Source organism: Thamnophis elegans, chromosome 2, assembly GCF_009769535.1.
Source record: "Thamnophis elegans isolate rThaEle1 chromosome 2, rThaEle1.pri, whole genome shotgun sequence".
Lineage (NCBI taxonomy): Eukaryota > Metazoa > Chordata > Lepidosauria > Squamata > Colubridae > Thamnophis > Thamnophis elegans.
The window spans coordinates 145,481,633-145,505,536 of record NC_045542.1 but is presented as its reverse complement, the minus strand read 5'-3'; the positions used below and the strand labels follow the sequence as shown (position 1 = coordinate 145,505,536).

The following is a 23,904-nucleotide window of genomic DNA, read 5'->3' as shown; positions in this document are numbered from 1 at the left end:
ATGACATTTCCCAGATTGGCAACCAACATGGCTTGGATCATGACTGAGATTTCAGAATACAGGCAATCCTCGATTTACAACCACAATTGATGCCAACATTTTTATTCTCAAGCAAGGCAATCAAGTGAGTGTTGCCCCATTTTATGGTTTTTGTCAGTTGTTAAAAGAAATCACTGGGGTTGTTAAGTGAATCATATGGTTGTTAAGCGAATTTGGCTTCCTCCATCGATTTGCTGGTTGGAAGCCAGCTGGGATGGTTACAAATGGTGATCACATGACTCTGGGACAATGTAACTGTCATAAATGCCAGTTGCCAAGAACCTGAAGTTTTGATTATGTGACCTTGGGGATATTTCAATGGTAGGAAGTGTGGAAATTGGTTATCAGCCACTTTTTTCAATGCCATTGTAACTTCAAACTCATTAAATGAATGGCTGTTAAGTTGACTACTTGTAGACCTCATAGCACATCAGTGAGAAAAGGGTAAATCTCGGGTAGCAGGTCCCAAAGGTATTTTTTCAAGAGGCAAATGGACTTTCTGGTTTTCCTTTCCCTTCTCATCCAAGAAGCTTCTTCATCTCTCACTGGATGGTGGGGAATGGAAGGACTTACACTCCTTACAGACAGCTAGTCATTTGTATCCTTTTAGTGAGCCAAGAGGTTAATCTTAGTGTCTTCAGGGTCACCCGAGTGGTGCAAATGGGTGAAGACAGAGACTTCAGAGGATAATTAGAACTGCAGAAAAAAAACAATTACTGCCAACCTGCCTTCCATTGAGGAAGAGTCAAAAAGAGGGCTGTGAAAATATTTAGACCCCTCGCATCCTGGACATAAATTGTTTCAACTTCTACCCTCAAAATGATGCTATAGAGCACTGCACACCAAGACTAGACATAAGGAGTTTTTCCCCGAATGCCATCACTCTGCTAAACAAATAATTCACTCACCACTGTCAAACTATTCACTAAGGCTGCATTACTATTACTATGTCTTCTCATCGTTCCCATCACCCATCTCCTCACTTATGACTGCAGAACTGTAACTTTGTCACTTGTATCCTTACGATTTACATTGATATTGTTTCCTGATTGCTTATTTGTACCCTATGAGTATCTTTAAGTGTTGTAGCTTATGATTCTTGATGAATGTATCTTGTCTTTTTATGTACAGAGAGCTTATGCGCCAAAGACAAATTCCTTGTGTGTCCAATCACACTTGGCCAATAAAGAATTCTATTTTATTTTTATTCTATTTTATTCTCTATTCTATTCTATTGCCTTCTTGGAACTGTTGAAAGGACAGTGTTGTAGATTGGAGATAAGTGATGTTTTATCCCTCTCCCTCTATTAAGAGGGCTGGTTCAGTCCTCTGTCAAAAATGTGGAGTTTGTTGTCTCGTGTAACAGGGTGGCAAAGAAAATTGAGGGGATTTTAAGGCTCAAGAAGGACAGAACTATGGACAAAAACTATCTTATGAGTTTATCTGAGGATAATTTCCTGGACTCGTGCAGGATTTTCCAATGCAAAATGGAAAGAGGACCATTCAAATGTTATCCTTCCCAGCATGGTGTCCTTCAGATGCTATTTCCAAATAGAATCCTCAACTCATCATGCTAATGAAATTAGGATGACCAAAATCTGCAAAAACAAGGTGAGATTTCCTGGCTTCAGACAGCATGGGTTTTATTCCCTAGTTAATGCTTACCCAAAACAGATGAAATCCAGGTGCCATACGACAACACTGAATCCCATAACAGGGCACATGCTCCTCCACACAAACCAAACTCAACTTTATGTTGTAGAGAAAATCAGAATCTTATTTCCGCCCAAACCTCATTGACATGACTTGGGTCATGTCATGAAACCCATGCTAGCTAGGGAATGCTGGGTCAGTTGAAGCCCACATATCCTAAAGTTGCCACGTTTGAAAGTCTGAAGGTATAAGCTACATTCAAACTGCCCAGGTGTTGATACACTTACACCTCTGAAGAAAACTCAGTGTAAACCGCCCTGGCTTGGCTCAGAAAGACAAAGCAATACAGTTGTATTTCTCAATCCTGGCAACTTTTAAGATGCGTCAATTTCAACTCCCAGAATTCCCCAGCCAGTGGACTGGTTGGGGAATTCTGGGAGTTAAAAGTCCACACATCTTAAAAGTCAAGAAACACTGCAATACCGTACAGGTAGTCCTCAACTTATGAGCACAATTGAGCCCACAATTGATATTATTAAGTGAGAAATTTGTTAAGTGAGTTTTGCCCCATTTTACTATTTTTTCTTGCCACATTTGTTAAGTGAATCACTGTAGTAATACTGTTGTTAAGTGAATCTGGCTTTCCCATTGACTTTCCTTGACAGAAGTTTCTAAAAGGCGATCACATCACACACAGACACGGCAACCGTCATAAATATGAACCAACTGCCAAGCGTCTGAATGTAAATCATGTGTCCACAGGGATGCTGCAATGGTGGTAAGTGTGCATACGTCACTTTTTACAGTGCTGTTGTATTTTTGAACGGTCAGTAAATGAATTGTTGCAAGTCAAGGCCCCTTAATTCCTCCATTATTTCAGCTAGAAATGCAGTTGGCGCTGGATTGCCAGTGAAAACAAATCACAGGCATTTTCGGCTCTTAGTGACAGCATACGGAAAAGATTCTGCTGATGTGAATAAATATGGTAACACTTCAATGAAACCCAGACTACTGACTCTAATTATCCATATCACCCAAAACAAAATCCATAAAATGGCTGCAGAGAACAAACATTTTATAATGAACTGACACTGGAAACGATGCAACTCACGCTTTACTTGATAACCTGTAGCAAATTGCAATTCTCCCAATAAAACAGCTAGTCATAAAATGTCCATGCAAGATTCCCGACTGACAAAAGTTTTAGTTTAAAACAGACTTCATACAATCAATTATTTTAGGGTTCTTACATATTATTATTTTTTTTAAAACCCAACTTTTCTGACTTTATACTTCAGCATTTATTATTCACCGTTACCACTGGGAATTTCCACATTATTAAAAAAAAAAAGAGAGAGAGAGAATTCTGATTTTGCATTTTGGTATTTGGAATAACACTATGACTTTCCACGTCTTGTGGCTCCAGAAACTTCACAGCACCTATCATCTCAAGCAAGCATAACTGATAATGGTTGGGACATTGACTGAGAAAGTTAACTTTTCATGTTTTGTCTGTAAAATTTCTACTTGCAACCAAGAGGGCATATCCCAGGCCTGAATTGTCTTTGCAGCTCCAATAACTTGAGATTCCTTCTTCCCTATACACAGTGTAACATGGCAGTGGTACTAGGAGGCAAGACAGGGAGAGTGTCAATGAACTTCTGAATTACTTTTGCCAATGGCAAAACAATGGCTTTCAATTTAAAACATGTTCTAAAACGTACAGAAAACTGTTTTGTATTATTTATTACAGATCCCAAAATGCGAATTCCTAACATTGGCAAGATTTAGAATATATTTGACCCTTGAATGTCTTCTTGGCAATGCAAAGTGCATTGGAAAAGCACGTTTTTCATTCACTGCACAAACCAGCAGTATTTTCATTATGAAAAACAAGACTATATAACCTTCTCACCCACACTTCTTAAAATAATTGTTCTGTGTCTCTCCCCCCCACTTTATATACGTACGCTACTACGTACGCTGCAGAAGAGGAATTATTTTTAACACAAAATTGGCTTTTTACAATGTGAAAACAATGTTAGGAAATGAAAGACACCTCGCCATCACTCATCCCTCCAAACTGTAGCTTCATCAATGCTCTTAATCGATTTTTTCCAAGCATCCAAGTTTTCAGTCAGGTCCGCTCATTCAAAATAAAGGGAGCCTTCTTATTACAGGCTCTCCATATGACATGGATGTTCATTTTTGGAGCAAAGTTATCAGAACGATTCGAGATTGGAAAAGGTAAAGTACATTCAAAAATCTATTTTCTGAGGTAGCTAGTCACTGGGTATAAGAAAGAACCTGGGAATTTTAAAGGCGGATGTTTCAACCCAGACCAGTTCCAAAAGACCTCCAAACCTTATGGATTAAAACGGTGTCCCACTTCTTCACCCACAAGTGACCAAGTCGCCTTAGCTTTTGTGGTCAAGCTGAGATGCTTCCTGAAGGTCGTTTGGCGGACTTGTTTTGTAATGCAACTCCAAATGTTTTTTAAGGGACCACTTGCTGATGTAACTTTTATCGCACACGGCACATTTATACGGCCTCTCCCCGGTGTGGGTTCTCTGGTGGTACCGAAGAATTGTGCTTGTGGTCACCCTTCGGCCACAATAAGAGCAGCAGAATGGCTTTTCCCCTTTGTGGGTCTTCTGATGCTTATCGAGCGTGTACTTTGTCTTCAAGTATTTCCCACATTCACCACACTGATGGGGCCTCCGATCCGAATGGGTCACCTGATGCTTCTCCAGGTCTTTAGTACTGCGGAAACTCTTCTCACACTTTGGACACGGATAAGGCCTCTCGGGGAAGTGGACTTTCTCGTGTCTTGTAAGGGAATATTTATCTCTAAAGGACTTCCCACAATTAGGGCAGCTGTATTTTTTTTCCTGCGGGACCATCCCTTGTTGGCCAACCCCGGGCAATTTACCTAGGAAGCACCAATCAGCGGGCTCTTTAACGGCATGGTTTCCCACGGGGCCTAAGGAGATGTCCCCATTTTCAGAGGACCCTGGGAGATCTTCCGCCGTTTGGATTCCCTGTCCTGTGTACAACGGGCCGTTGGTCCACGGCTGGGGCTCTCCTTTTATAGGCTTGTCTTGACCTTTAGCCCCCACTCCAACGCTCCTGAAAGTTTGACTGTCCGATGGTTTAATAGCATTTTCCTCTACACGCGTGCTTTGATGATCGGGGAGGAGCGAGCTGCTCGTGTTCTCAGAGCCTTCCGGGGGTTGCCGTTCCTTATGGACTCCCTGGCCTGGAGAGTGGACCGGATGGGTAAACTGTTTATCCGTGCCGTCATTGCTACCACTAGCTTGATCTTTGACAGAGCTGTCCCCGGCCTCATTTCCGCCAAGCAAGCTATCCGGTTCCTCTTTCACGTGCATCTCCTGATGCCTCCAAAGGGAGTATTTCGTTCCAAAGGCTTTCCTGCAAGTAGGGCACTGGTAGGACCTGGTCTCGGTGTGGATGCGCTTGTGCCTGCTGAGGGAGTAACTGGTTCGGAAGGCCTTCCAGCAGAAAGAGCACTTATAGATCTGCCCTTCGACGTGGATTTCCCGATGGTGGGTGAGGTTGTACCGGTAGGCGAAAGCTTTCCCGCAGATGTTGCAGATGTAGGGCTTGCCTTCCTTGTGCAGCTGCTGATGCCGGCGGAGGGCCGACGGGGTCCTGAAGGCCTTCGTGCAGATGGAGCACTTGTGCTGGTAGAGCTGGTCTTCCAGGTGGATCTCCTGATGGTGGGCGAGGGTGTAGCGGTAGACGAACGCTTTCCCGCAGATGGTGCACTTGTAAGGCTTGCCTTTGATGTGGATTTGGTGGTGTCGACCGAGGGTGCTTTTCGTTTTGAAGGCTTTCCCGCAGAAGGTGCACTTGTGCTGAAGGGTCTGCTCTCTGCTACGGGCTTTCGGGAAGTCCAGGAAGAACCAGCTGTAGGCGGCGTCCTTCCCCTTGCGGCCGTTCCTCCTGTACCGGCATTCCAGGTGGATCCGTTGGTGCCTCCTGAGATTATAATGAGTCGAGTAGTCTCGCCTGCAGCCTCGGCACTGGTAGCGGCTTTTCTTCTCCGGCATGGGCAGTGTTTTCCCCCCAAGGCCCTCCCAAGCTGAGTCGTTTTGAGAAGAGGGTGACTTTTGGTGGCTTTTCAAGTGGTTCTCAAAACTGTGGCTGTCTCTAAAACTTTCCCCACATTCGGGGCACACCTGAAGCTTCTTTTCCGGGTCTGCCTTGGGCTGAGAGGCCAGCAGCGAACTTTTGCACACGGGTTTCCCACAGTCGAAGCAAGTGTTATCTTTCATTTCCACGTGGGTGATCTGGTTTTTAGTGAGTGGGCCGTCTTCCTTGAGGACTTTTCCTTCACCGCTCGGTCGCGGCCTCACGCACACACTCTGGTGATTAAGGAAAGCCTTCTCTTGCTTGTAAGACTTCCCACAGTGGCCGCAGGTCAGGGGACGTTCCACCCCACCGTTTCTTGCTTCGTACGCCGCACCGGGAAGAATTTCGGGGCTCAGATAAGACCCCTTGTGTTTGATCGGGGGCGTTTTTTCCTTGCAGCTGTTTTCGCTGCCCAGACTGGGGAACCAGTGGCTCTCGCCGTGGTTCTTTACTTGGTGCTTCACAAGCTCCTTCTCCTTCATAAAGCCTTTTCCACAGACGGGGCACTGGAAGACATGGTCCCCAGAGTGAGTGGTCATAAGATGCTTCACAAGGTGCCTGGTTTCCGCGAAGCTTTCCTCGCAGGCAGGGCACGGATGCTTCTTTTCGCTGCTGTGCATCTGCTGATGCTCCGTCAGAAAAGCTTTCGTGGCAAAGATCTGCCCACACTCACAACATTCCCAGCGTTTCTTTCCCGAACGGGGTCGTTTTTTATGCATACTCTCCTTGTGTAAAACCAGGCTGGTTTTCGCGAGGAAGCACTTGCCGCAGATGGAGCATCTAAAAGGTTTGTCTCCGCTGTGGACTTTGAAATGCCTGATGAGGGATGATCTCCTGCCAAAGATTTTCCCACATACGGTGCATTCGTTCTGGCTCTCTTCGGTATCCATTCCTTGCCGGCTATTGCTGCCGCCAGCAAGGCCTTTCTTTTTCCCATCAGCACGGTTAACTCTGGGGCGGGAGTCCTGCAGGCGGCCGTGCTGGATCTTGCAAGCTTTTCCCTGCCGCGGGACACTCTCCCATTGGCCTAGCAAAGCAGCACGAGGTTTCGTAGTCCGCTGGTTCTCCCACGGAACGCTCTCCTCCTCTTCCTTCTCGCTGGCAACGTCATCATCTGCTGGGAGAAAAAACAGAAAAGGCGGTTTCGAGACAGGCAGTAGAAATGCCATCTAATCTCCATTTAGGGTGAAGAGTGGAATTACCGTATTTTTCGGACTATAAGATGCACAGGAGTATAAGATGATGATTTTGAAGAGGTCATTTTTAAAAAAAAAAAGTTTTTGCACTCTGCAGGCCCCCCAAACCCTCTGCACGTCTCGTTTTTTACAAAAAAAGTGGGGGCATGCAGAGCCTGGGGGCTGGGGAGGAGGCAAAAATGAGCAAAAAAACGGCTTGTTTTTCACAAAAACGGGCCATTTTTTGCAAAAGACCTTTGGGAGGCTTTGGGAGCCAAAAAACGGCTCGTGTTTTGCTCATTTTTGCCCTCCACAGCCCCCAGGAGCACTTTGCAAGCCTCCCAAACCCTCTGCATGTCCATTTTTGTAAAAAGGGGGGGGGTGTTCAGTAAGCCAAAAATGCGGTATTCAGTGTAAAAGACGCACCCAGATTTTCACTCTCTTTTTTTGAGGGGGGGGGGGAGAAGGTGTCTTGTACTCCAAAAAATACGCCAATAGGTTGGCTAGCTTGGTGGCACGGTGGTTACAATGCAGTATTGCCGTCTAACTCTGCTGACTGCCAGCAGTTTGATTCTCACCAGCTCAAGGCTGACTCAGCACTCTATCTTTCTGAGATCAATAAAATGAGGACCCAGATTGTTTGGGAGCAGTAGGATGACTCTGTAAACCGCTTAGAGAGAGCTGTAAAGCACTGTGAAGCAGTATATAAGTCTACAATAAGTACTAATACTATTGGAATCCCTGCAGGGGAGGAAGTGACAGAATCCTGACACTTTCCCCACCCTTGCAAAAGTTTTGAAGGCCTTATCTGTCTGTTCCCAAGAGAGGGCGGTTAGTCTGACGAGATTAATGCTAAGTGCAAGGAACCAGAACGACACAGCGAGGTGATCAATTATTTTACTGCTACTTCCCTATTTACAGGTAATCCTCGGTTTGCAACCACAACCGGGCCCAAAATCTCATGTCGTTAAATGAGTTTTGCCTCCCTTTGCCACCTTTCTTGCCACAGTTGTAAAGCTATCACTGCAGTCTTTAAGTTAGTAACATGGTTGTAAAGTGAATTTTGCTTCCGCATTGGCTTCACTTGTCAGAAAGTCACAAAAGGTGGTCACATGCCTCTGGGACACTGCAACCGTCGTAAGTACATCCGGTTGCCAAAGGTCCAAATTTTGATCACGGGACCCTGAGAATGCTGTGTGAAAAATGGTCATAGGTTACTTTTTCAGTGCTGCTGTAACTTTGAATGGTCACTAAACAAACTGCTGTAAGTTAAAAACTACCTGTACCTGTACAAGGATCTCGTCAGGCTACCTGCAAGCTGTTGGGAACAACCAAATAAGGGATTCCTCTTTTATTCCTTCCCTGCAGGGATACCAAGCTAACCAGCCTCTTTTAACTTCAAGCACCACCACACACCATTCTGCAGATTTCACCACACCAACAAAACCGTGGACTGGGACACATTGCAGATTATAAAATGAAATCAGGCTTTGAATTTAGAAAAAAAAACGAGCCAGCTAGACCAGGGGTATCAAATACAAGACTCAGGGGACGGATCTGGCCCATGGGGTGCTTAGATCTGGCCCACAGGGCCACCGTGGAAACAGTGAAGGACCGGCCTGCAGTGCCTCTGCCAGCAAAAACGGAGCTGTGGCCCTCCCGAGGTCCATTTTCACTGGCAGATGGTTGCAGGAGGCAGTCACAGCCGAAAACGGAGTCCGGGAGTCTCTTTTTGCTGGCAGAGTGCTCGAGCCACTATAGGCACATCCCGACATGAGTGACATCGAGCTGGCCATGCCCACCACAGCCCTCAATGAAATTGAGTTTGACACCCCGAGCTAGACAAAATTAAGATTCATGCTATAAGAATTTTTCTTGTCTTATAAGAGCCAGGTTACTCAGCCATATCGATACTAATGCTTAAAGACATGCAGTTTTAGACTGATTTAAAAGATGTCTAGTTTCCCAAAACCAAGAGAGAAAACAAATGAACTGGATCTTAGTTCCTAAAGTTAAGTAATATTTATTACATTTTAATCCAGTCTTTATTATTTTTATAAATAATTCAAGGCAGTGAATATTTCTAACATTCTTTCCTCCGCCTCTTTTACCCACAACAACCCTGTGAGGTGGGTTGGGCTGAGAGAGTGTGTCTGCCCCAAAGTCACTTCGCCATTTTTCATCGCCAAGGCATGACCAGAACTTACCGTCTTCTAGTTTCTAGGCCATTACCTTAGCCGCTGTACAAATAACCTCGAATTACAACCATTCATTCAGTGATCATTCAAAGTAACAACAGCATTGAAAAGTGACTTATGACCATTTTTCACATTCATGACTATTGCAGGATTTCCCAATGTTCATTTTGTGATTTCCTGACAAGCAAAGTCAATGGGAAAGCCAGATTCACTTAATAACATTATTAACCTAACAACTGCAGTGATTCGTGTAACAACGGTGGCGAGAAAGGTCGTAAAATGGGGCAAAGCTCTTAACTGTCTTGCTTAACAATGGAAATCTTCAGTTCAATTGTGGTCGGAAGTCAAGGACCAACCTTTCTGCAGTATCTATCGCCACCTTCCTGTTCTAGGTAGGGATCTATAAAGGCAAAGGTTCCCCTCACACTAATGTGCTAGTCATTCCTGACTCTAGGGGGCGGTGCTCATCTCCGTTTCAAAGCTGAAGAGCCAGCGCTGATCGAAGACGTCTCTGTGGTCATGTGGCTTACATGACTAAACGCTGAAGGCGCACAGAACGCTGTTACCTTCCCACCAAAGGTGGTTCCTATTTTTGTACTTGCATGTATATATGCTTTTGAACAGCTAGGTTGGCAGAAGCTGGGACAAGTAACCGGAGTTCACTCCATTACATGGTGCTAGGGATTCAAACCGCCGAACTGCCCACCTTTCTGATCAACAAGCTCAGCATCTTAGCCACCGCGTCTATAGATGAAGCCATTTCTCAGAACAGAATGTGTCTGAAGCTGTAAAGGTGACCACATGAGGATGCCAAGTTTTAGAGACAACCTGACCTGAACTCGATGAATCTGAAGTGGGCACGCTCACGGGACTCCGGTAAGAATTCCACCAGTTTCCTGCTTCTGGCCATTTCTTCAGGGCTTCTTTAACCAGCTTTTGATCAGCACTATTGCTGGAGCTCTGAAGACCTTCTTGTCCTCGTTTCAGATGTGCCAGGAGTTCAGATTTTTGAAGCTGAAGAGGAGAAGCTGGAATCAAGAGAGAGAGAAAGAGCAAAGAAGCAGGTGAGCAAAGTATATATTCTGCTGCAGAAAAGTTATAAACAAACAGGGACTTTCATGCAAGCAAGAAGAAAAGATGGCATCATTATTTGCTTCATATCACGGGGCACGATGGCCCAACAGTTAAGACACTGAGTTTGTCAGCCGGAAGGCTGACAGTCTGAGTTTGAAACCCGAGCACCACACAATGGGGTGTGCTCCTGTTCCTCTCTCCAGCTCCTGCCCATCTAGCAGTTCAAAAGCATGTAAATGCGAGGATATAAATAGGTATCACTTTGGTGAGACTGTAACAGCGTTGTGCGTGTCTTTGGCATATAGCCATGCTGGCCACATGACAACAGAAAATGTCTTCAGACAACGCAGACTCCCCCAGTCAAGAAACGGAGGTGACTGATAGGGAAACTTTTACCTTTGCTTTGCACCTCACCTTTTCTCCACCTCTAAAGAGTTCAAGGCAATATACACAGCACAGCACCTCATTTTCATCTTTACAACAATCCTAGCTTGAGAAAGTGTCACTATGTCAGTGAACTTCCAAGGAAAAATAAAAACTTGAACCTGGCTCTCCCACATCCCTGCACTTCCCCCAATGCACTGGCTCAGTCTCCTACCAATCCATGGTAGCTTTTCTAGGACTTGGGGCAAATGCTTCTATTTTTCTCTGGCCAACGTGGAAGAGGACAAATCCTGAAAGGTATACTGTACAATCATGCAGGTGTATATGCCATATTTTTGGAGTATAAGACACACTCTAAAAGAGGGTGAAAATTTGGGTGCATCTTATACACTGAATGAAGCCCTGCCCACCCGCTGGCCCCAACCCTTTGCCTCCCAGCAATTTGCCTCCTTGCAGCAAACAGCCTGTTTCAGCTTCAGCACAGCCTGATTTGCACAAGCAGCTGATTGTTGGTTGGATTGGCCTCCCAACCATCAGCTGTTTCAGGCTGTAGGGATTGCCATTGCCTATTGCCGCCTCTGTGCACCCCATTTTTGGCATCTGCGCCCCCATTTTCGGCCTCCGTGCATCCCATTTTCTACCCATTCTGATTCCCGCTGCCCAGAACAGGCGGAAAATGGGGCTGAAAACTGGATGCAGAGGCCGAAAATGGAGCGCATGGAGGCTGCAATAGGCTATGTCAATCCCTACAGCCTGAAACAGCCGACCAACTGACAATCAGCTGCTTGTTTTAATCAGGTTCTGCTGAAACTGAAACAGGCTGTTTACTGCAAAGAGGCAAATAGCTGGGAGGCAGAGGCAGATTTTTTCCCCTTGTTTTCCTCCCCAAAAGCTAAGCACGCCTTATACTTTGGAGTGTCTTATACTCCAAAAAATATGGTACATCAAAAAGAAAGACTCTGATAAATGTTGCTACCCAGAAAACAAGTTTAAGAATGTAAATTTTCCCTTTCTATTATTTTCTTATATGCAAATAATTGCATATTCTCAAAACTTCACCAATTGACAGAAGGCCCTTGATTATATTGGAATGCCAATCCCCCCCCCCCAAAAAAAATATAGGTACTGTATATACTCGAGTATAAGCCTAGTTTTTCAGCCCACTTTTTGGGCTGAAAAAAGCCGCCTCGGCTTATACTCGAGTCAGTGAAAATTTTGCCCGAAATGGAGGAGAAAAAGGGGCGGGGCCATGCCGCTGGGTGACACTCGTGAATGGCCCAGTGCCCCTGTGAGTTTCCCCTCCCTCTGTGTCAGTTTGCCGCGCAGTGCGCACCGCACCATCCCCCCTCCTCACGTTCTAATGTAATGCAGGGCTGTCTTACGATTCCCCTTCCTCCCCCTCCTGCCGCTCTGCAACGATGTCCCACCTCCTCCTTGTTATGGCAAGCAGCCACATAGCGATGTCCCACCTCCTCTGGTACAGTGATCCAATGATAGGAATCACTGTGCCGTGTGTCATAGGAGGCGGGACATCGCTCCCGCGGCTGCACGGGACATCATCATCACAGCGGGACATCAGCATCATGAGGTGAGTGAAGTATTTCATTGAATACACCGCTAGTTTACTGTTTTTCTTTGAAATAAATATTCAAAAACATTATTGGTATCTATTTTTATTTTTGAAATTTACCGGTAGCTGCTGCATTTCCCACCCTAGGCTTATACTCGAGTCAATAACTTTTCCAGTTTTTTTGTGGTAAAATTAGGTGCCTCGGCTTATATTCGGGTCGGCCTATACTCGAGTATATACGGTAGTTCTCGCCTTACGGCAACAATTGAGCCCAATATTTGTGGCTGAGCTAAAACATTTAATTGAGTTTTACCCCATTTTACAACCTTTGTTCCAAAGTTGTTAAGTGAATCACTGCAGTTGTTAAGTTAGTAACATGGTTGTTATTGTGAATCTGCCTTCCCCATTGACGTTGCTTGTCAGAAGGTCACCAAAGGTGATTACGTGACTTCGGACAGTGCAACCGTCATAAATACATGCCAGTTGCCAAGCATCTGAATTTTGACCATGTGACCATGGGGATGCTGCGATAGTCAGTGTGAAAATGGTCATACGTTACTTTAGTCACTACACAAAGTGTTAAGTCAAGTTTTATCTGTATTCACTGAGTTGCATTACACATTCCAGGCAATTATACAACTAACTTGGCTAGAATGTACCATATTTTTCGAACCATAAGACACACCGGTATAAGACGCACCAAGATTTTAAAGAGGTAAATTAAAAAAAAAGTTTTTGCCCTCCCCAGCCCCCAGGAGCACTCTGTAGACCTCCCAAACCGTCTGCATGTCCATTTTTGCAAAAAAATGGGATGCGTGGGGCGGGGTTTCGGGAGGCCAAAAATGCTGTATTCAGTGTGTAAGACGCACCCAGATTTTTACCCTCTTTTTTGGGGGGAAAGGAGCATGTTATACTCCAAAAAATACGGTATTTAACTACTGATAATTTAAAAATGTTGGTATATAGCAGTAGCATACTGCATGATTTGCCAAGAATCTTTGAGATTAATCTAAAATGAACTCAAAATGTTATCCATATTTGTATGCTTTTAAATACTAGCAGTCTTTTTAATGACTTTCAGTCCTAAAACTACTTTATCATGCTTTTTTTTTTGCTGCTTTTATCAAATAAATTTCAATTATTCTTAATTGAATTCTTTTTTCAATTTCAGTAGAATCCAAGGTGGTAGATCTCATGCTTATCTTGGTATCATTTTAATTGTGTCATCATACAATATTGCTTTATCAATAAATGCAGATCGTTTTAGGGGACCAATTGTTCTGCAAGACTATTTATTATTACATAGGAATATTAACTACAGGCGGTCCTCGGTTTATGACAAATAGCTTAGCAATTGTTTGAAGATACCACGGACTTCTCCGGAGGTACTTTTACAACCCGGTTCCAAAATTGCAACAGCTAAGAATCAGGGCCACATTACCAGATTTTGGGCACTTGGCAATCAGTCATTTTGCAGCCTCTTACAGTCATGTGACCGTGTTTCATGACATTTTTTTAAATTTAAAACTGGCATTTACTTCTGGGTTTTGGCAAAACTGTCCATAGCAAACAATTGGTTTACTTAACAACCACCACAAAAAGGTTGTAAAATCAAGGCAGTCACATGGGTGACTTGTTTTATGACTGTCAAATCTATAATCAGGCTGCATTACAGTCACATGCCAAGGACTGGACTACCTGTATGTAGCCTTACATGTATTACTGAAAAAGACATCCCACTGACTTCTGCTAAGATATGTGCAAATGTTGTACACAAATTCAGCATTAGCTATATGGATGCCATTAAGATTAAACTGCTTGGATTTAATCAATTTAAAACAATGAGATTTTTTTTAAAAAAATACATAAGCATTATAAATGTTTACTTGTTCATCAAAGCAATTCAGTCATAGATGGGGCAATTCTCTCTCATAAGATGTTATGTTTATAACTTTAAAAAATAATATAACATGGAGGGAGCAGCTAAAAAAAATCCATTTAGATTAAGTTCCTAAATCTGAAATTAGAATAGAATAGAATTTTTTATTAGCCAAGTGTGATTGGACACACAAGGAATATGTCTTTGGTGCATGGGCTTTCAGTGTACATTTTTCAAACAGATAAACACATTTCTTGGGAAGACAAAGTAATTGGATTTCACAACGATCAAGTCAAAATAATTTCTTAAAATGTATTTTATTTTGGCCTTGGCATTTTATGCTAACCTGGCAACTAAATACAGTGCCTTAGGCTTAGTGATAACAGCAGTTCAGTTATAGTTTAATAAATAAATGTGATTTATCTCAATATTTGAATCTACCCAATGACTATTACCTATTTCTAACTCTTAGCTCATAAAGGTTTTTTTTTGGGGGGGGGGGGTCAAATTATTTAAGGAGGTAAACACATTCCCCAATTAAATTTAATTCTGATGGTCTCATGTACAACCTTTAAGGCCGTGATGGAGAACCTATGGCACGCATGCCACAGGTGGAAAGTGGAGCCCTTTGTGTAGCCATGCGAGTCGTCACTCAGCTCAGCTCCATTGCGCATGCACGCGGGTCTCCTGTCAGCCAGCTGATTTTCAGGACTCTACCATGCATGCGGGAAATGCGAGTGCATGCGTGGGGGGGTGGCCCGGTTTTGGTCCCAGGAGGTTTAAGGGATGCCTGCTAGACCCAAAACGGCCCTGTGTGTGTGTGGTGCCCCCCCCCAGCCCATTTCTGGTCCCAGGAGGCTTCTAGGCCCCAAACAGGGTACGGGGGGGGGGTGCTCGCAAATGTGCTGGGGAAGGGGGGTTGCGTACACATATGCAGGGGGTGGGGCGCACACAGAGGGGTGTTGTCGCACATTGCATTATGAATGTGACCACTCGTACACACTGTCGCATGCACGCTTTTGGCATGTGAGGACAAAAAGGTTAGCCATCACTGCTCTAAGGTATTCAAATCAGGACAAAGCCACTTTGTATGTTTATGGTGCTACAAACAACAAAAAGAACAGGTAAGAAGCCATCTCACCTCTGAAGATGGTGTTATAACTTTCTTGCATCACTTCTCTGTAGAGTCTTTCTTGATCAGAGCCTAAGAGATCCTGCTGGATCTAAATAAATGAAAGGGGAAAAAATATCATCATTTGTAAAGGTCTAGAGCTGCTTCAAGGGAAGGTCATCTTCCCTCTAGCCATTCACCCAACGCCACTCCATATATCTTCACCTATTAGTTGAAAATACATCACAACCCTAGCAAATTGACCCATCTAATAGAATATTGAAAGGCAACTACTAATCTTCCTGAGAAACCAGCAATAAAAAAAAATGAGCATCTATGTTTCTCCAGTGACGCCATTTTAATCTTAGATCAAGTTAAATCACCACTAAGATAAAGGATCTTAGTGTTGTGGCCCACCAGCGGCCAGCAGAGCTGGTGGCAGACTCAGACAGTGAGGAGGTTGGGGAGGAACATGGGCCAGTGATGGAGACTGGGAAAGGCTCTGATGGGTACTCTGCGTCAGGGAGATACAGGGCCAGGGTTGTCCGACATTTATCAGCTACTTTTGGACTCGGAGATCAGTGGGGCAGGAGAACAGTTGGAGCCTGTTCCCAATGCACGCATGCACAGAGCTGTCAGAAGAAGGGAACAATTAAGGAACAGGGGTCAACTCCAGGGGTGGGTTCCTGCCAGTTCTAACCTCTTCTATAGAAGAGATTCCACAAATCTACAGTGCCGTTTAGAACCAGTTCCAGCTCCCTCCCCCTGCCCATCCGTGCATCATCAAGATGAAGAGCGAGAGGAGGAATTCTGGGATTTGAAGTCCACAAGTCTTAAAGCTGCCAAGTTTGAACACCCCTGTGGTTTTTTTTCTAAAGAGTTAGGGGTGCAAGGGTCTTATAACTTGACAGCTTTAAGACTTGCACACTTCAATGCCAGCATTCCTGAGCCAACATGACTGAAGGAGGAATTCTGGGAGTTAAAGTCCACAAGTCTTAAAGCTGTCAAGTTTGAACACTCCTGGGGGTTTCTTTTCTAAAGGGTTAGGGGTGCAAGGATCTTGTAACTTGACAGCTTTAAGACTTGTGTGCTTCAAATGCCAGAGTTTCTGAGCAACATTTTGATTGCTAAGCAAGAGCGTTGTTAAGTGAGTTTCACCACATTTTACAAGTTGGCCACGCCCACCCAGTCACATGATTGCCAAGCCACTCCCACCTGGTCACATGGCTGGCAAGCCACTCCCATCTAGTCACATGGTCAGCAAGCCATTCCCACAAAGCAAGCCACACCTACAGAAGAGGTTTTAAAAAAATTTGAAACCCACCACTGGTCGACTCGGTAGTAAAGGTACAAGTGGACGTTGAATGCCCCCTCCCATAGGGAATAAATAGGAGCAAATGTGGAGTGGTGTTTGCAGGAAACAATTAGTTTGTTCGTTATTGTGAAGATTTGCTTATCTGAGTTTGTGCCTCACAGAGACTCTTTGCCAGGTATTTCATTTTACAGTGTTGCGACCAGAAACTCTCGGCCTGGCAACTATCCAAGGATTGATAAGTTCTGCTGTTCCAATTAAACCTTGAAAGACTTATTGCCGGGACTTGTCTGGATGTGAATGCTAGGAATTCACATTAACCAAATAAAAAAGAGTTTTTTGTGGGACAAGGAGTCTGGTTCGTGATTCTATTAAGCCTAGGTCAGAACACTTAGATATAGAAGGTCAAATAGAAATTGCTACTTCTGCTCACAATATAATTGTAAATAATCAGATCTTAATGTCTAAACCAGCCTCATATTTATATCATATCACAACCCCCAAACTTAGAAGAGCCCTATCTTCAGCTTGATTTAATGAAGAGAAATACAGGAAAACCCCATATTGTATCTACTACAGTCCCAGTGATATGATCTCCATAGAAAAAAAGATAACCACTTTATATTATGTAATTTATTTATTTATTCATTCACTATCCTTTTATTTTTACAAATAATTCAAGGCACTGAACACATCCAACACACCTTCCTCCTCCTATTTTCCCCACAGTAACCACCCTGTGGGCTGAGTTGGGCTGAAAATGTGACTGGCCCAGAGTCACCCAGCTGGCTTTCATGGCTAAGGTGGGACTTGAACTCATGATCTCCAATTTCTAACCTGGTGCCTTAACCAGTAGATCAAACTGGTTTGCTATCATTCTAAGCCACCCGGGGTCACTTTAATAGTGAGATGGGTGGTATACAAATTTAATAAATAACAGTCTTATGTTCTTCTGTACTGCAAGTTCTACAGGGAAATTCACCACTATTCGATTGCCCCTCCTTTATTTGAATTTTTGGGGCTCTCTGATAGCTTTTATTTGCACTTTGTATTAAAGCAGCAGCCACCAACTGGTGGTCTGTGAGAAAATTTTGGTGGTCCGCAGAAAAATATTTTAATTTTTTATATTGCACTATATCAGGGATCCTCAAACTCCGGCCCACCGAAGCAATTATTTCCGCTCGCTGATGGGATGAGGTCCTTCAGGCACTTAGCTTGGCTGCCTGTTTAGTAGCTCCATCCCTTCCCTCCCTTCCTGGGAGTCCAGGCACTTCAGTGAGCGGTGCGCAAAAGTTCAGCTGGGCTCCTCGAAAGACAGAGTTTGCAAACTAAGTGCCTGAAGGACCACATCCCATTACTAATTTATATTAGTGGTCCATACTAGGGTTAAAAATTATGAATGTAGTGGTCCCTGAGGTCTGAAAGGTTGGTGACCCTTGTGTTAAATAATCAAGATAAATTTATTTCTCTAAAAGTAGCACAATTTGCTACATGCACCAAAATGTTTGGTAATAGTTGTTGTTGTTAGGGAATAGTTTTTTTGTTGTTCATTTTATTGACTGTATTTTTATTGGTCAGTGACAAAAATAAAAGTTCTGTCTGTCTACATTTGTCACGGATTTACCTGCGCAGAATGTGCCTGGGCCATTTCCTTCTGAAGTAGCTGGTTGTCTTCACAGGAAAAATATCTGAATGTTGGGAAGAAATAGTGCAGAGCTTTCATAAAAATTGCCTTCTAGACACCGAACTCCCTCCCGCAACTTTACACCAGTCCTTATCCTCCTTGTAAATTAAGAAAATTTAGGTAAGAGAATGAGAGAGGCATTATGTTGCTCTAGACTCCTAAATTTATATTTGACTCATCAATTCCTTTTAACGACTCCATAATCCCTTGTGGAGTGAAGTCTGGGCAACTGAACAAAGCTGAGTGTTTACTGGCTGGATGCCCTTCCTGTCACTAATGTGGAGTTATAGTCAGCAGATATATTCTCAATGTGCCCAGAGAGAGAAATATTTGCCTCTACCTAGGATCAAACTCACAGCCTCCTGATTGTGAGGAGAGAGCTCCACTTCTAGGCCACCACACCACTCTAAATCTACATCTAAATCCCCTCAGGAAAATCAGTTTCTTCACCTTTCTTCCTCAAAAGGACAATAATCTGGTTATATTGTGACCTCCACCTATTTTGGACTACAACTCTCACTATCCCACCAATGCAAGCCCTGCAAGAAAAAATGAGGCGCAAAAATGAAACTGGAAGGGTAAGTTACTCTGTACTCAGACCAAACCCTATTCCCTTCAAGCACTGATGATGTTACCTAGTTGGGTAATGAAACATCTATAAGAAAACCACCAAGCTCCAAGAGTGGCAAGGATGCCAGAGTTCAACTCCAAGCTACTGATATTCTCTTCTATTAGAAAAATAAGAAAATCTGTGAAACAGACATGAAAATACCAATAGTCCTCGACTTAGAACTATTTGTTTAGTGACCATCTGAAGTTACAACAGCAATGAAAACAGTGACTTATGATTGGTTTTTACATACCCTGTTTCCTTGAAAATAAGCCCTCTCCCGAAAATCTATATCTATTGCAACATAGCAGCAGCCATGAGGTGACCACACTCACCCCTCCTGTACCTCAAAAATAATAAGACCTCCCCGAAAATAAGGCCAAGTGCTTATTTCAGGGATCAAAAGAAACACTGTACCGTCATTGCAGCATCTCCATGATCACATGTTCAAAATTCCCTTGGCAACTGACATGTATTTATGACAGTTTGTACTATCCCAAGGTCATGTAATCACTATTTGTAACCTTCCCAGCTCAGTTCCAACAAGCAAAGTCAATGGGGAAAAGTGAGATTCACTTAATGACCACATCATTCATTAAACAACTGCAATGATTTGCTTTACATTGGTGGGAAAAAAGATTTGCAAAATGGGACAAAACTCACTCACTTTGCTTAACAACAGAAATAATGGGCTCAATTGTGGTCATAGGTCGAAGCCTACCTCTACGCCAGTGGTTCTCAACCTGTGGGTCGGGACCCCTTTGGGGGTCGAACGACCCTTTCACAGGGGTCGCCTAAGACCATCGGAAAACACGTATTTTCGATGGTCTTAGGAGACACCAATTTTATGGTTGGGGGTCACCACAACATGAGGAACTGTATTAAAGGGTCACGGCATTGGGAAGGTTGAGAACCAGTGCTCTACACTTAACTCAGTGAGATGGGCCATCTCCAAATTTTATATATAAAATAAAGATACGCCAGGCTGAGTTCACACTCATTCCTCTTTAAAATTCTGCTCAAAGGCCACCTCTACCATTAAACCTGGTTTAATTAAGCCTGCATAGACTGTTTGATGATGATGGGTCTTGTGGTTCTTCCTATGATCCAGGGGCAGCCTTATTAATGGGGAAAATCTATACAGGTAATCCTTGACTTACAACCAGAATTAAATCCAAAATTTATGTTGCTAAGCGAGGCAGTCATTAAGTGAGCTTTGCCCCATTCTATGAATTTTCTTGCCAGATTTGTTAAGTGAATCATTGCAGTTGTTAAGTCAATAACTCAGTTGTTAATATGGCTTCCAGGTTGACTTTGCTTCTCAAGGTAGCAAAAAACTGATCACATGATCCCAGGACATTGCAACCATCATAAATATGAAGCAGTTGCCAATCATCCAAATTTAGATCACATGACCATGGGGTTGCTGCAATGGTCATTAAGTGTGAAAAACAGGCACAGATCACTTTTTTTCCCACATTGGGTCACCAAATTAACTGTTGTAAATCGAGGATTACCTGTATCTGTAAATGAAAAGCATGGGAAGCTGTGTTGGTCCATTCAGGGGGAAAAAATCAACAAAAATCATGTTTAAGGCCAGCTAAAATAATTTAGGATAACGGGTAAGCTTTTGAGTTAATCTGGATGCTCAGTAAATTAGGAAACAGGAATGGGTAGGGAAAAAGAACACCCTTTTTTCCCCTCATTACTGGAGCCACAAAGGCAGCTGGTCCTCATAACTATCTCTTTTTGGAAGAAATTGACATCCTCTGAGGAAATTGCTTTCATTCAGAGGGCCCAGGGAAATGTTGGCCGCAGGTAGAAGCTAATTTAGCAGGTCATAACCTTGGATTGAACACTGTGAGCAGCTACCTCACAGGACTGTTGCAACTACCCTTCTTAATCCAATGCATGCCCTTAAATCCTTGCAGGCAAGCTGCACAGTAAGAATAACAGGTATTTTATTTAGATCAAAAGTAAGCCTTGTCTACAGTGACCAATTAAGATTTCACTTCAATATGGAGGTACATTTGCTGGATTTTTCTTTAAAAGGGAGCAGCCATTCATTCTCTCTCTCCCAGCATTCCTTGGGGCAAACTGCATGGCACTAAAACGGGCCCTAATCCAATTATATTTATCATTTCCTCCAACACCCCTATTTTCAAGGCTGCAACCAGATAGAGGCTTTGCGATTTCAGCAAGCAAACTGATGGTTTTATTCCCACCCAAGTCTGAGGAAGAGTCCTCCTGAAGGACTCCAAAGCTTCACACAATTGTTAGATTTTTTTTAAATGGTCTGAGCAATCAGCAGACTTGGCCATGCATAACGATTTTTTTTTGGGGGGGGGGGATAAGTGTGGCTATTTACAGGTCTCCCGTTTTCCTCCCTTCCCCCTTTCATTTATTGTTTTCTCCTCTACTCCCATTAGCAGAGCTGAACAGGACTGTCCAAAAACGTAGGCGGATGCAGACAGCAACTCCTAAAATTAAACAATCAAAAACCCCTTTAGCCATCAAGGGCACGTCCCCCCCTCCCCCAACACCCCCACCTCTGAATCCCAAAGAAAGCTATTAAAATTCAAATGGGAGCTCGGCAGGAACCCGGAGAGTTCCTCTGAGCGTGTGCAAAGCATTCCCGTCCTCACCACCACCACCCCCTCCCGCCAATCCGCAACCACAACCCATCTGCACAGATCTGAATGCCGGGGGAGGCGGGGGATAGGATTTCCAACGGAGAGCCCAGGCCTCCATCGAAGCCAATGCAATAAAACAACAAAAAAAATGAACAGGGAAAGGAACCGATCCCATTTTCCTTTTGGGGTGGGGTGGGGTAAAAATGCCTAAATTGATACCCGGGACAATCATTCCACACAGCACCCCCACCCCAGGGCCAGACGGTAGAGTGAGGCATATCCACCACCACCCCCCATGCAGGAATCCTTGGGTTGAACCCCACCCTCTCTAAGGCCGTCTATTTTTGGACCCCAAGAAAAGTTGCACCGCCTTTGGGGGAGGCTAACGAAGAGGACTAGGCAGCTCAGGCTGAAATGGATCCCACCGCCCGCTTTTGCAAAGGCTTTTTCTCGGAAAACCCACCGCCCCCTCGACGATCCTGCGGAGCCGCCGCCGCCGCCACTTCCCCCTCGGTCCTTCCCCCCGCTGCCTTCCTCGTGCGCCCCCCTCCCGGCATCGCCCCATTCATTTTTTTTTTACCTGGAAGCTCCCGCTTATGAACCGAGAGGCAGCCGCGGGCTCCGTCCCCGGGGGCTTCTAGGGCCCCCCGCTCGAGCCGCCCAAAGCTCAGGGCAGCCGGGAAAGACAAAGACGAGACGGCCGCTCTTGCATCCCTTGCAAAAGGGAGAAATGACTATCCGGCTCGGAGGAGCGGCGGCGGCGCTGGCGGCAGCCGGATCGCAAACCACAATGGAGTCGGAAGCATCTGAAGTTAAAAGCGCAGCCCCCAACGCGCGGAGGGAGAAAGCCGCTAGCAAGCGGCTCCTCCTCCGGGGAGAGGCAGAGACCTCTGCTGGCCGACGCCGGGAACGAGGCGAGCCCCTCGCCCGCTTCTCTCGCACGCCTTTCACGCCCATGCGGGCGCCGACCTGCGGCGTGGCTGCCGGGTGAACTTGGCGTGGGGCGAAGCGAAGGGCTGGCGAAGCGGTCCGGCTCTGGCCCTTCGCCTGGGAAGAGACATTGCGGGAAAGCAAACGAAGGGAAAGGGGGGAAAGGAAAGGAAAGAAAGGAAGACTAGCTACTTGTATATAGTGAAATGAAAGGAATTGCATCGCGTGCCAGAATTAATGGAGATATAAAGGGCGGCTTCCATTGGAACGGATTAAAGCTCATTTATCCATGTATGAATGGGTGCAATTGTATTTATGCCACGTATATATATTGCCTTCCAAGAATCTCTGGCGTCCTTTGGACCCCCCACAACGGCCCGGCGAGGTAGGATGGGCAGAAAGTAGAGGCTGAATTATCTCTCAGCCTTGTCTTGGTTTTAGGGGCATCGATTTGATAGAGAAAGAGAAGGATATCTGGCTGACCCAGATTTGTGCAAACCTGTCAACATCTAAGCTTGGGACTTGGGAGGGCAGCTCTGATGGAAGCTAACTTTATACTGCAAAATGGGGAGTTGTCATACTCCTGTACAAGTAGTATGCTAACATACAACCACATTTGAGCCCCAAAGTTCATATTACTAAGTAAAACATTAGTTAAGTGAGTCTTGCCCCCATTTTACAACTTTTCTTGCCACAGTTGTTAAGTGAACCATTGCAGTTGTTAAGCTAGTAACCTAGTTGTTAAGTGGATCTGGCTTTCCCATTGACTTTGCTTGTCAGAAGGTCGCAAAAAAATGATCACACTGTCATAAGTATGAGTCAGTTGCCAAGCGTCTGAATTTTGAATACATGACCATGGGGATGCTTCAATGGTCATAAGTGTGAAAAACGTTCATGTAACTTTGACCAGTCACTAAATGAACTGTTGTAAGTCAAGGACTATCCACTATCAACTCGAGAGAATGCATGGATGACGTTGTACATCTTCCTCGTCAATCGGTGTTTCATTCTTAGTTGTAGCTTGGATTTCTTTCCTCTTTCCTTTACGGTTGATCTTCTCAGGTGTAACCCTAAACAGACTGGTCTGCTGGACTCAAAAGTTAGATAACCTGTCACTTCGTCTATGGAAATTCTCAGTCATCCAGGTTACGGTTGTCCCAAAGGTGCTTTTTGAAAAGTTAACTGCACTCTCTTTGTTTTGCTTGAAGACATATTGCTTCTCATCCAAGAAGCTTCCTCAGTTTTGACAGCCAGAACTAAGGAAGCTTCTTGGATAGGAAGTGAAACATCTTCAAACAAAACAGAGTCCAGTTGCTTTTTCATAAAGCACCTTTGGGACATGTGTCACTTTGCCTTTTCTTTTTGCCAATTCTCCTTTGCTGCATTTTTGACTTCCAAGAGAACTGAGATGTATTCAGGGAGAAAGAAAGAAAAATAATTTTAGCAATTGTCATTGCAATAGCACTTAGACTTATATACCGCTTTACAGTGCTTTAC

General features: G+C 44.3%; 1 protein-coding gene across 1 annotated transcript; it reads right to left on the bottom strand.

The window, feature by feature from the left end:
- Window positions 1-2,774: 2,774 nt before the first annotated feature.
- On the bottom strand, window positions 2,775-22,266 carry LOC116502845 (zinc finger protein 189-like). Its single transcript, XM_032208800.1, has 5 exons — window positions 22,058-22,266; window positions 18,175-18,238; window positions 15,269-15,350; window positions 10,054-10,248; window positions 2,775-6,961 (listed from the first exon to the last, which is right to left on the bottom strand). Exons 2-5 carry the CDS (start codon window positions 18,196-18,198, stop codon window positions 4,110-4,112), a joined length of 3,153 nt encoding a protein of 1,050 aa, XP_032064691.1. The 5' UTR covers window positions 18,199-18,238; window positions 22,058-22,266; the 3' UTR covers window positions 2,775-4,109.
- Window positions 22,267-23,904: the final 1,638 nt, after the last annotated feature.

Bases quoted from the DNA above. Each gene is read 5' to 3' on its own strand.
- LOC116502845 (XM_032208800.1), bottom strand. From the start codon at position 18,198: ATGGCCCAGGCACATTCTGCGCAG. The intron at 15,351-18,174 runs GTAAATCCGTGA...TCATTTATTTAG, and splicing joins CCCAGGCACATTCTGCGCAG to ATCCAGCAGGATCTCTTAGG. The intron at 6,962-10,053 runs GTCAGGTTGTCT...TTCTCCCAGCAG, and splicing joins TTCAGATTCATCGAGTTCAG to ATGATGACGTTGCCAGCGAG.